The 13,636-nt window shown below is 37.5% G+C and overlaps 1 protein-coding gene across 1 annotated transcript in view; it reads right to left on the bottom strand.

The window, feature by feature from the left end:
* Window positions 1–517: 517 nt before the first annotated feature.
* The window catches only part of LOC127970375 (vesicle transport protein SFT2A), a 28,395-nt gene continuing 15,276 nt past the window's right edge, over window positions 518–13,636 (bottom strand). The window contains exons 4-8 of the mRNA XM_052572926.1: window positions 13,251–13,332; window positions 12,407–12,442; window positions 12,238–12,296; window positions 8,840–8,869; window positions 518–993 (exon numbers count right to left, since the gene is read on the bottom strand). Of these exons, the coding sequence (XP_052428886.1) occupies window positions 954–993; window positions 8,840–8,869; window positions 12,238–12,296; window positions 12,407–12,442; window positions 13,251–13,332 (247 nt within the window). The 3' untranslated portion in view covers window positions 518–953. The remainder of the gene's footprint in view (window positions 994–8,839; window positions 8,870–12,237; window positions 12,297–12,406; window positions 12,443–13,250; window positions 13,333–13,636) is intronic.

Genomic DNA, 13,636 nt, shown 5'->3' on the forward strand with positions numbered 1-13,636 from the left:
TCTTCTCAGCCATAGGCTGGAGGGTCTATCCACAGTTATACCCACGATCCCACCAAGGTAATTACTGCCACGTGATCAGCATTGTGCACAGAAGTGTGCGGTGGAGGAGGGATGCTCAAGAACACAGAGCCCTCCCACAGTTGTCATGGAAACCGCATCTGTGGAACCACAGTCTCCTTCCTGAGGTGGTCTAAAAACAGACTCCAGGTTATTAGGTCATGTGAAGAACACGTGAGGCTCGGAGGCAAGGAACAAACCTGTACATGGTATAGGTGTATTAAACAGAAACATACAGTAGATTCTTGAAGCACAAAAGAAAGCGCAGGTTATACGGATGGAACACCCTCAGCTGATCTCCAGAGACTCGGAGTGTGTGGTGAGACAGATGTCTGAGGTGCCCTGGGCTCAAACAACCAACATTATTATTCTGAACACATCAGTCAGAAGATTATAACATCTGACACGTTAACCCTCTGTTAAACAGACACATAACATCACAAACCAATGAAAGAACACATTTTGAGGATTGCATTTATTCATTTGGTGTATGGTATCATACGGAAAGGTAGAATTGCTTTGGTAGAAATGCAGTTTTTTTTCTGTACAAAAGTGAACAGTAGTATTCATTCATAAACATCACATGTAATAACAAGGCACTTTTTTACTCACAGTATATCCTCTATTAAGCATTTATCTGCCACACACAAAATAAAAATATCAAAAAAACCTTAGAAAAAAAAAAAGTAAGGCTAGTAATAAATGCAGATATGACATATTCACCCTTAATATTACACAATGTTCATTTAAAATTATTATATTAAGACAAAAGAGCAAAGGTTTTAAGGTCACGGAGGACAGCGTGGCTTGGAGATCAAAGGGAAAAACAAACTTTTTTTTTTTTTTTTTACGTATTTACTCTGCAGGTCTGGTCGTCAGATGAAATACTGGAGAGTTTAGCTCAAACAGGAGGTGAAACACTTAATAACAGCATCCCTGTGAAAACAAAAAAGACATTTATGCTTACAGCTGATGACTCGACAAACATATGGATGGGGGGGGGGGGGGTCACAGGCATAATCCAGAGAAACAGATGGATAATGAAAATACTGATTATGAAAACCAGAACTAATCCCAAATAAACTCACAGCTGCATGTTAATGCGCTTTATTACCTTAACATTCAATTTAATTCTTTGTTCTGAGGAGAAAAAAAAAAACCCGGCTTGTTTTGAACAATTTCTTTTCTTTGTTGTAGTTAGACAGAGCTCTTGCATATTTTATTGTGTTTTGGCGGGAATCCATCGTATGACCAACCCCCTTGTGGAGTGAGGGTTATAGATTTTGATGACTGTAATGCATTATTTGGGGCAGTCGTTTTAGTGAAAGATTTTAGTAAAGATTTAGTAAAAGATTTGGTAACGCTTACAGTAAGGTTCCATTTGTTCATATTTGTCAATTGCATTAGTTAAGATAATAAAAAATAGCTCTAAAGCATTTATTAATCTTAATTTCAACATTTATAAATATTCAAATCAAAAATTGTATCGGCTTTTATTTCTGTTTCTAGGCACATTTCTTTGATCTTTTATGTATCAGATTTAAACTTCTGTTACAAGGACAGTAAGCAATTTCTGTAAAATGCTTAAATTAAAAATATAGACCACACACACACACACACACACACACACAACAATAATGGCTTTTTGCTCGAAAATGACGGTCCTGTCTTATTAGGACACAGCAGCAAATGCATAATAAATATTAAGATGAAATTATTAGGCTGAAATATATATTTTAGTGACGTCGCTCAGTCCTGATATGGAGCTAAACGATGAGGTAACCATCACGGTCTCCAAGGCAACAGCAGAACAAGGTCACGGTGCCTTCCTCGCTTCAGCATCCACCCTTTTTCTTCTCTCCTCCGCCTCTGCCTCTATCACCCTCTCTAAATGTGTTGCTATGCAGACTTGGTCATGCTCAAAATTCACAGGAAGTGGAGGAGGCGTGAAAGCAGTCAAGGTTAAAAGAAAGAGCAGAGAATCAGAGAGAAAAAGAACGAGAGAATAGGGAGGGAGACTGACGAACGTCTGCAGATCTGTTACTCATCCCTCCTGCATTACACGCACCCACACAGCAGTGCGATCAGGAGACTGTTTAGAGCTTGGCCTTAAAAGCTCTGCACATACAGCACATAAATAAATGATGATTGACTCCCCGTGCTGTCTGATGAAATATTGGAGCAACGGAAGCCCTGGCTCTACAGCGCAGCGAGCGGATTTCCTTCACAAAAAATAAAATAGAGATAAAAGCTGAATAAGCCAGACCTTAATGACCAGAGAGCAAAAAAACATTTGTGGCTAATACAAAAGTAGAGACATTAAGGGATTGTTTTTAGCATATTATTCCCACAAATATAAATGTGTTATATTGTTACACATAAGTACTATACAGAGAAGGAGGGGTAGATATTAAGGCTGGGCAATAAACTTTATTTTCTTATTATTTCATTTATATATTCTTTACATGTTTTACTCAAAGGATCCATTATTTCAAGCAGGGATACAAGACCTTGAGCTGCATATTAGGGCTGGGCTGATGTGGCTAAACATATTTGTCAGGCTAATATTTTCAGTGTCAATATTTCGATCTCAAATGGTGAAAAAACAAAACAAAAAAAAAAGTGGAAAAGTTTTGATTACAGTCAGCAAGACATTTCACACAAACAAGGATTAAACTGAAAGTAAAAACATTTGCTATTACTTATTATTACACAAAAAATAATATATATATATATATATATATATATATATATATATATATATATATATATATATATATATATATATATATATATATAATTAAACCTTTATTTTTATTACTTGAATTAACATTAACAAATAAAAACTGTAAAGCTTAACTTATTTGAATTTTATTTAAGTCGAAGTACTCAAATACCTAAAAAAATAATTTAATTGCTGTGAACCCACATCATGCATTCAAAAGATCTCTCCATGCAAGTGAAACAGACAAATGTTAGTCTTCAAAAACAAAAATCCATCAGAGAGGAAAATTAGGAGTGGCCAAACGAACAGTTTGGTACCATCTGAGAAAAAAAGGCGGCACTGGTGAGCTCAGCAACATACAAAGGCCTGGATGTCCATGGAGGACAACAGTGGTGGATGACTGGAGAGTCCTCTCCATGGTACAGAACAACCCTTTCACAACATCTAGCCAAGAGAAGAACACTCTCCAGGAGGTAAGTGTGTCACTGTCAAAGTCTACAATCAAAAGAAGACTTCAGGGAGATCATGTGACCCTTCAAGTAAGGAGAAGGCATGGACCAAGTCATGATCCAAAGCATACAACATCATCTGTGAAACATGGTGGAGCAGTGTGATGGCATGAGCATGCATGGCTTCCAGTGATACTGGGTTACTGGTGTTTATTGATGACATGACAGAAGACAGAAGCACTGGAAGCATTCTGAAGTGTACAGGGATATCCCCTCTGCCCAGATTCAGTCAAAGGGAGCAAAGATGATTGGATGGTACTTCATAGTAGAAATAGACAATGATCCTAAACTTACAGCAAAAGCAATCCAGGAGCTTTTGAAAGTAATAAAAGAGGAATATTCTTCAATAGCCAAGTCATTCTCCTGATTTAACAAGCCTTTTAATTGCTGGAGACAAAACTAAAGGCAGAAAGAACCAAAAGCAAACAATAACTGAAGTCAGCTGCAGTAAAGGCCTGGCAAAGCCACACAAAGGAGGAAACCCAGTCTTTGGTGATGTCCATGAGTTCAAGACTTAAGTCAATCATTGCCTGCAAAGGATTCTCAACAAAATATTAATATTTATATATATAAGATTATATTTCTGTCAAATTACATTTGAAACTCTGAAAAAAAGGGGTGACTGACTGTGTATTAAGTTTAGTTGTCATTTCTAAGCATACATTTTTGTACAACCCATTGATTTAAAGCTTAAAGTCTGGACTTCAAATTCATCATGATGGTTTCATTTTAAATCTATTCTGGTGGTATACAGAGCTGAAAATATGAAAATTGTGTCAGTGTCCAAATATATATATGGACCTGACTGTATACATGACAGCAGCCAGTGCTCCTCACAGAGATTTTCTCAGGTTACGTATATATAACTATGGTTCCCTGAGAAGGGAACGAGACACTACGTCCTCTAGGGGAGGGACGCGAGTTGCCACACTAGTCTTCTGAGTCTGCGTCTGATCCTTAGATCGAGATGGGCCAGGACCCCTTTTTGGTCTGGGCTCAAACTTAGACCTTCGTGGTATGAAGAATTTGAATGTAGCCAACACATCTTGGCTTCCTTAAACTTCTCAACCACCATCTCAACAGAAGTTTCAAAAAGCTCACAAGGGGAAACCAGCAAATCAAGAAGAAAGCCTCTCTCTTTCGACCTGATATCCATCAGATTCACCTACAGATGTCTCTCTGTAACTACCATGGCCACCAGGGATCTGCCAATGGTTACTTGCATGGAGTGCAAGATCTGTGGTGCAGCGCAACTCAGCCAACTTATCAGGGGAAAGACCCTGACCTTTATCCAGGTCTTTAAGCAGATGAGCCTGAATCACCACCATGGTGTGCGACGAGGCTGCAGCCTGACCTGCCATTCAAACGAGATGTATCCTGAAGGGGTTTGGACGGCAGGGGGGGAGCCTTAAGAGAAGATGACTCCACCATACAGAGATAGCAGGCCAGCGTATAGTGTAAAGATCTCATAACCATTATCACGTATCCCCTCAATGATGGCATAACTAGTATGCTGAAATCTATGGATGCAAGACGAGAATGTATTTTTCTGAGACTTTTTGTGGAGATCGGGAAGAAATGGAAGACTCACGGCTAGAAAGGAATAATTATCATTCTTGAAAGCTGGTGGGGCTAAGGCTGAAAAGGAAACACTCGTTGAGGTATCACTTTCTTGGCCTGCTTCAATGGCAATTCAAGCCTCACCGTGGCATGGCTCCATAAGCTCAAGCAGTTCATCATACACGAGGCAGGAGGATTGGGAGGACTCCGTCCTCATCTGACATCTCCTGCTCATCCTGGCTTTGAGCCAGCAAAGCATTAGCTGCTGGATCAGACCATCGTCGTCCAGCAGCTCACTCTAGTCCATGATTGATGAGCGCGAAAGGGAAAGACCATTTTTTTTAACTCATCAGCCAGGTCTATCTAAGATCCCCACATTCTCATTTTCCTCAGTGCCTCAGCAACCGAGGATCCTGAACCATAGGGGGCCAATGGCTGTCCCTCTTAGCCCGAAAAGAGAGACGAATGAGAGCGGAGTTTTTTCATAGAAAAAAAAAGCTCACACTGGCGCAAAAAAAAAAAAAAAGATTGTGTGTATCATAAGGTGTCAAATAATGAGGACACGGATCCACACACTTCTTAAACACCTTACTAGTGCTTGCCATGGTAAAGAAGAGAAACTGTTCTTACCGGAAATGCATGCTTCAAACTAAATATTCCTGAAGATGAAATAGAGGATGATGTGTATTCCCGGCACCCTTTTATACTGTGGCCCCTGTGTGTTTTTGTGGAGCACTGGCTGTTGACAGGGTCCTTGTGCAAACAAAAACCTGAATGGATTATTACAATTAATGGCCAAAATTTATGTTTGGAAATGTAAACTGATATTTCCTACTGACACTGCAGTAAAAGTAGTTGGTAAAAAATACTAGTGTTCTAATTATTTTGGCCATCACTGTACTTATCAAAAAAATGTTTTGAATCAACTGAAATCAATTATTCATCCATTTCAAAACTGTACAAGGAAATGATTAGAATTTATAATTTGCACCATGAAACACACACACAAATACAAAAATATTTGTAAAGATTATAAACATTGTTGTGATCCAAACTTTCATTATAGACCAAATAAATAAATCATGGCACTCTTTTTTGGATTTGTTTCACAGAACAAATTCATACAGAATTCAAACAAGATATGGATAAGCGGTTTAAATCACTGTGTAAACATCTTAACACTCTCATACTGGAGAGACAAAGAACAGTGAATTTAAACTAATGACATGGACTTTGGATCTAATGACATGGACTTCCTAATGGCCAAATAAAAAGTGCATTAAAATCATCACAATATTAGATTGCGGATATGCAGCATGCTCATGAAAAAAACATGTGCACAGCCCAATGTACAAAACAGAGATTAGTGGGATAAACAGCTCATGCTAATCCAGCAAAAACACAATGAAATGAGCCCCAACCCATGATTCCCAGTCACCCATCAACAGCATTACTGAGCTTGTCAAAGTGTGCGGCTATTTCTAGGAAAACGATCATCAATGAAACAAGTGTGAGAGGGGCATCCAAAGATGAAGTATCTACAGAAAAATGGAAAGATGAGTCAAGGGTTTGGTCTGCGGATGAAACTAAAGCAGCAGGTGGAATACAGAGGGAATCATTGGCGAAGAACTGTTTTCTGAAGCAGGCAGGGCGTAAGTTTGGGGGGATGGGGCATCCTTGCTGTCAGAATCCATCAGAAACATGCACCATTACCTCTGTCAGGAAAGGAGGGGGTTGTCTGGTTCAGCAAGAGATGCTATATGTTACAAAGATTATTTTCTAGTTAGAAATCCAATGATGCTTGACATTCCAGTCAAAGCCCCTTGAATACTTTGTGTGTTGTAAGCTGTTTACGATGCCTTTTGTTTAGTTTATAGAGTGTTACCACAGGCTATTTTTTACATTAATGTGTTGCACCACCCCTTTTCATGATTTCCACTTGCAATTTTCTACACCACATTTTTCTTCTTGTTGCTTTCTGTTGTAATTTACTCATTCTCATGGCATTCAATGGAAGACAAAATAGGACATTTTGTAGAATTTCCTTGGCTGCTCTTTTTTTTTATTCATTAATCACTGATAACCTTCCTCTCCACTGCAGTTACACTATTGTCCAAATACAAAATATTGGAGAGAGTTGTTTCTCCCGCACCTCGTACTCAGACTCTACGCCCACGCTGGATGCCATATTGAGTACATAAGCCCTGATCATATTTAGGACGATTACTATAAAGATAATGATAAATATATAGTTCTAAAAATCGTTCTCAATAATAAAGAAAGTCCACACTACAACTATAAAGGCAAAGAGAAACAATATCTTTGGAATCATTTTCAGCTGATGAATGATACAAACATTGACATCCAATCAGAATTCATCCTGCGCTGAGATTAAACAGACGATATCGTTCGCTGGTGTAGACTCTAATATCATTATCTCTATAGTTTCTGTTCTTGGTGCGAACGGTGCTTCATACTGTATGGTATGCCATAGAAGTTTCTTTTTGGGTAGAACCGGTGATCTGAGAATCCAGTTTGTTTGCTGGATTCCATGGCTACAATATGCTGTGTTTTCCACCATCTGGCATTTCAATTCGGTAAATTGGCAGTGGGTGGAGTCACACAGACCAAAATAAAAACATACATTCCAACACGGAACGCGAATTTTAGAGAAGAATAACTGGCTGTAGCATTGTTTTCTGGAAAAAAACATTATGGGATTTTTTTTCTTTAGTACAGTCAAAAAGGATGCCATACAGCCCCCCTAACAGTACGATTATTGTACTTTTATCGTCTTTTTTGGATCTTTTTGTGGCCTATTCACTCCATTGTATGAAAAAGAGCAGCACAAACATTTTTCTGAATTTCTTCTCTTAGTGCCCCACAGAAAAAATTTAAAAAAAAAGTATTGAAAGTAAGCAAACCATGACGGAATTAGCAGTTTGGATGAATTACTCTCTATTTATATGGCTCCCTTTTAGAAGTCATGACATACATGCTTATAAAAAAGATTTATAAAGGATTGATATTAACTAAAATTGCCTATCCAAGATGTAACAAACTTTCAACAGGTAAGAGCAAGCATACTTTAATCAGTCTCAGTATACGTCTGAGTATAAAGTATAAAAAAAACGTCACTGTTGCGGTACCTTTTCAAAAGTTTTCATTATTGGTACCGTAAAAAAAGCTATGTAAAGTATACCTTTTGAAAGGTACAACCCCAGTGACAGTTTTTTTCCTGAGTGTAGCTTGCCACAATAAAACTCAAAACAAGAAACAGATATGGATAAGCAAAATACCCTTTAAATGTCTTTATAAAGGTCTCCGATAAAGAACTTTACTGAGCTCAGGATTGCAGTGGATAAACAAGCAGCTGTCTGCATGGCACCGGGAGAGCGGCTCCAGCGGGGGATTAGTGCCATATGGTGAAGGCAAGCCCATGAGTAAATAACAACATGTTTTCATTCAGAGAATCAGCTCCCCATGTGTACACAACCCAATCCCACCCAACAAACATGAACTGAGAGACGGTGTCACTGTCTGACACGCTGCCATTTGGAGACAAACTCTAGCTTCCACCAAAGTTAACTGGTATTTAAACTGGAGAACTACAGTTTTAATTTTGGTGATGCACATGACAGGTAGAGCCCACACAACCAAGGCCACACCATCAGACTTAACTAGCTGCAGGACTGCAATAACATTGCAAATATTGTTTCTGTGTTTTACCTGTAGAACTTTTACAGTTGCCAGGCAACACTGCACACTTCAATGTGGTAAAATCTTTGGAATGAACTGCCTGTCATTGCCTTATTTTACAACATCGACATGGCTGATTAAATCATTTCTTCTGTGATATTTCATTTTCTGAATAATAACATTATTAAGTTAACAAAATGCACAAAATGTTACTAAGGGTTTAAAAAAAAAATGTAGGAAAAAAATCAAATCAATTTTGAAGAACACATGTGAGGAGGTGTTTACTTACCGTGCAAATGGAATGTAGGAGATGCTGTACCTAAAAACACACAAACACACAGTGTTAATACCTAATGTCCCATTAAACGCTTGGCGGATTCAAAAACACAACAACCTGAAAATAAAGGAGTAAATCCATAAGTACGTCACAGATGCCAGTTACAGCTTGCTTTTAAAGTAAAAGTAATGAAATGACGTAATAGTAGATGTGCTTTCCCTGTGAGTTCAAGTGTTCAGGCTTTTATGCTCACCAATGCTACATTTATTTGACCAACATTTGAGATAAAATAATAATAATAAAAAAAAAAAATAGTAATAATAATGTTCTTTGATGAACAAAGTTAATATATTAGAAATAAAAATATTATGTATTTTAGTAATATTTTGTAACATATAACAAATAAATGCCTTTACTGCCACTTTTGATAAATGTTGTGTATCCTAGTTAAATAAAATTACATTTAATTACATTTACAAGCAAATAAATACAATTTATGCATTTATATATAAATTATATAATACACTTATAAGACAGACACAAACACACACACACACACACACACAGACAGACAGACAGACAGACAGACAGACAGACAGACAGACAGACAGACAGACAGAATGTACAACAATACAAAGTATAACGAATATACAGTCTAAAATATATCCCAATATAAACCCCATGTTTCAGCTGATTAAACAACTAATTAGGGATTTCGTTACACACAACTGACTTCAACTGAAATGTGAATGCACTGACAGCTTCTCAGAAATGTCTAGCATCAGGGAATCCTCCCTACAGATTTCCCGGTATCCTCTTCATACATGCGGTAAAAGCGGTTGCCAGAGTGACTGCAGTCAGAGGAAGGCTGGCGTTGGTCTGTGTCACATTGAGAAGGAAGAGAATGTCCTCACAGTGAAACTGACGGCAATTACACGGCCAATAAAATCTGGCCCATTGACGTGTGAAAAACTGGGCAGCCAGGAGCCCTCAAACGGCCATCCTCACACTCTCTCTCTCTCTCTCTCTCTCTCACACACACACACACACACACACATACAGTGTTTGCTCTCTTCCTCTGACTCAGCATACAAGAAATGCTGTGTAAAATATAGCATAACCTTCCAAACTTAAGGCCTACTGAAACTTTTCTTAAATGTTCAGGCATAGCTTTGTCAAAGCAACAGCCGAAGTTCGTTTTGAACAACTTTTCTAGTTCTAACAGAGGAAAACCATGTGGAATGCATATAAAGTAAAGAAATGTAGATTTAATATAGCAAATAAAAATCACTCCACAAACACAAAACATTCCTTTCTCATCTCGAAGAGCTTGTTTCAGAGTAGTGAAGTGTAGATCCTCGTCCAACCAGTTCTGCACCTGTGCGCTACTCGTGGCCACGTGAAGGGTCCAGGACACGCTTAGAGGATCAGATTATTTCTGCTGCCCAGTTCCACTTAGCTGCTTCAGTGGCACGGGAATACTGCACATCTGCCCATCTCTCTCTACCTATCATTCTTGGGTCATATAAGTCAAAGCGTGAACAAATATACGTTCAAATGGATGTGGTTGCTAGGGTAGTTTCTCTATTGTAGTTTCTAGATATGGCCCTCCTTCAGTATAGGTCTACGATTCTCTTTTTCACCTGCTTTAACATCCAGGAGATGAAAACAGTTTGATTGCTTAGAACAGAAATAGCACAAGCCACACATTTTAAATTTGGCTTAAACAGTCCTGAATGTCAGCAGAGACTAGGGTTGGGCGATGTCTACCAAATTGGTGCGATGTCTACAGTGAAATATAATGATGGGTGGTGGGGCGGGGTTAGGGCACTGGACGATGGCTTTGTCTATCTGCCCAACCCTAACGGAGACCATGTCAACTCGAAGTGCTCCAAAGACAGATCTCCACTACAGAATACGTAATCTAGAAGGGCATCAGGACTAGACCACGGGAACCAGATGAGTCCTCTGCACAATCTGACTTTAAGACAGTCTGGAATTAAACTGCTGGTTTCATCCTGCCAGAGGATAATGGCACGCTATTTCCCTGTTTAATACTATAAAGCTGCTTTGGCACAATCTGCATTGTAAAAAGCACTATATAAATTATGGTGACTTGCCTTGCCAAAGTTTAATAGTGTGTTGGGTTGGTTAAAATATCTAAACCTAAAGGTATGGTCACATTTTCTGCTATTTTGCAGAATTTGCAAGCAAAATCCAGTTATTTTAATACCATCAACGTGATTGGGAATTTCGCATAAGGACAAAAGATTTCCACAGTCAACCGGTTCAAGTTGTTCACATGGATTCACCGCAATCCAATTTTTGTTTTGTTTTTTGCCTGCAAATTAATTATAAAATGCTTGCATTTTTTCTTGTTAGTTTCTTATCATAATGTCTAACTTTATTCTTAATGATCGATATCTTCCATCAGTTACACCTACAATATTCTACCTACAGTATATAATCACTGCTCTTATTAGTCACATCACTCATTCCCATCATGCTCCTATTTTTGGCCAACTTCCTCACCTTGCCAAGGACTCAACCACCTGCCTCTAAACCCGCACAGCCAGACACTGGTGACAAATCGCATGCACGGTTTAATTAACAGGTAACCAGTCTACATTATTAGATGCTCTTGCAGCAGGGTTCCAGGGAAGATTTGTTTTAGGTACCCTGGGCACAGCACTGCAGAACATGCTCAGGTCTTTAGCTGCTAGCATGAATTAGCATTTGGCCTAGTAGTTCAATTCCAGGATAAGCTTCATGAAACACTCATACAGATACACAATATCACTTAAATCATGGTATCACAAGTACAATGAGACTTTATCTTTAGATGAAAAGTCAGAAGGCTAGGCTTAACTAAATTAAATGTGATTTGTACAGAATAAATTATAACTAAAACACTCATAAATATATTATTTCATAAACAGACTTTTGAAAGAACATAAATATATATATTTTTTTAAATCAGAGAATCTGTAATTATAGGGGAGAAGATTTATTTTTTTCTGAACAATGTAGTAAAAAGAATCGTAAATTCCATACTTTCAATAAAATTTTATCCACCCATTCTTGTAAAATGTTTTATTGAAACATCACTCATTCATTCACTTATTTAAAAAAAATTAATAAATAAATAATAACAATAACATTAATTATTAAATTAATTCAAGGTTTTGTCAAGCTGTTTTATTTTGAAAATCAAAACCTTTTCTTGTTACTTTCAATTACACTAAAAATACAAAAGAATACGAAGAACAAACAGAAACAAAAGAGATAAAAAAATATATATATATTTTTTTTTGTTTGCTTCAAACAATAATAATTTTTTATTATCTGAAACTTATCTTATAAATATATATGTATATTTTTTTAATGATGATTGACAGCCTATAACTTACCATGTCATAGCCAAAAATTGCAAAATGCAGAAGATGATCGCCAGACCCTTTTTGTCCCACTGCAAGGCAACAAAGATATGTTTGTATGTAACATATAAAATATGTATAATATACATTCAAGTGAACAGTCAACCAAATATCAGAAATAAACCGGTTTAAAAAAGCTTACCCAAAACACTGCACATAATGTCAACACAAGGAATAGCTGGAGGGAAAACAAACGCATCTGAACAAACCATGGCATAGAAACATATTTTTCATAAATGTTTATGTTTGTATATATGGAGAAACAATTACTCTATTAACAGCTGGTGAGATAAACAATCTGGGATTACTCCAGACAATGAGATATTAGGGAGTCAAACGCCTATTATTCTCTTTATAGTAATCCAGAGTAATTAAATAACTAGTTATATTTTGACTTGAATGAGAATGGCAATCATCAATAACATTATAAGAAGGTGCCAATCATAATTCTGCATAGAAATATGTAGCAATCCTTTGATAGTCTGGTTACAACAAGCTTCTTATTGCGTTGTGATGGAGCAAGTGTGAACAGATTCAGACCCAAAAGAGATTATGTGAAAGTGTCACACAGTGATTTTTCTGGATTACAACAACAGTCCTTTGAATCTCTTAATGCCTCGTAGTCCCTTTAAGAGCCTCCAGATTTGTGACTGTAAAAGGCTGAAGCATTCCTTCTGCCCTGTTAGCCTGCATGCATGTGCATATCTGTAATATCCCATGCTAACTGTTGCCTATGTAGCTAAGCTAGTTTCATCTTCTCATATAACTCAACAGTGTCTTTCTTGGATTGTTATTTTCTTAAATGCACTTGGTTTGACATTTTGTATCTAATATAATGACAAGGTAAAAAGAACATCTAATAAGGAGAATATCTAATAAGAATGAGTCAACTGTTCTGCTACAAGGTTTAATTCGCCTTTCCAAAATGTCTTTTCTCATTAGTTCTCCAGTGGTGACGCAGTGTGGCGGGCCAGAGGCTTTCTTACCAGCATTATAATAGTGGCTATGAACCTGGTGGGCTCGAACATTCGCTTCAGCTGTTTGAATGGGCCCATCAGGAAACAGGTGCTGTGAAGAACAGAGACACAGAATGAGCTAAATTCACAAGGCATATGTACCCATCACTCACAGTAAACACCAAAAGGTGCTCATTAGGTGCATTAATCAGTCATTAAGCAGCCAATAATCACTTAGGAAAACAAAATGTTGAAGAAATTCCCACTTTCATGCATTTTCTCCAAACTTATTTCTATACAGATGTCAACTAGGGATGTCAAATTTCGATTATTTCCATGATCGATCGTCGTTTAAATTAACGATCAATTAATCGATTAATCGTTAACCATAATACTGCAAAATGCGTCTATTGCAG

Source organism: Carassius gibelio, chromosome B13 (assembly GCF_023724105.1).
Source record: "Carassius gibelio isolate Cgi1373 ecotype wild population from Czech Republic chromosome B13, carGib1.2-hapl.c, whole genome shotgun sequence".
Taxonomy (NCBI): domain Eukaryota; kingdom Metazoa; phylum Chordata; class Actinopteri; order Cypriniformes; family Cyprinidae; genus Carassius; species Carassius gibelio.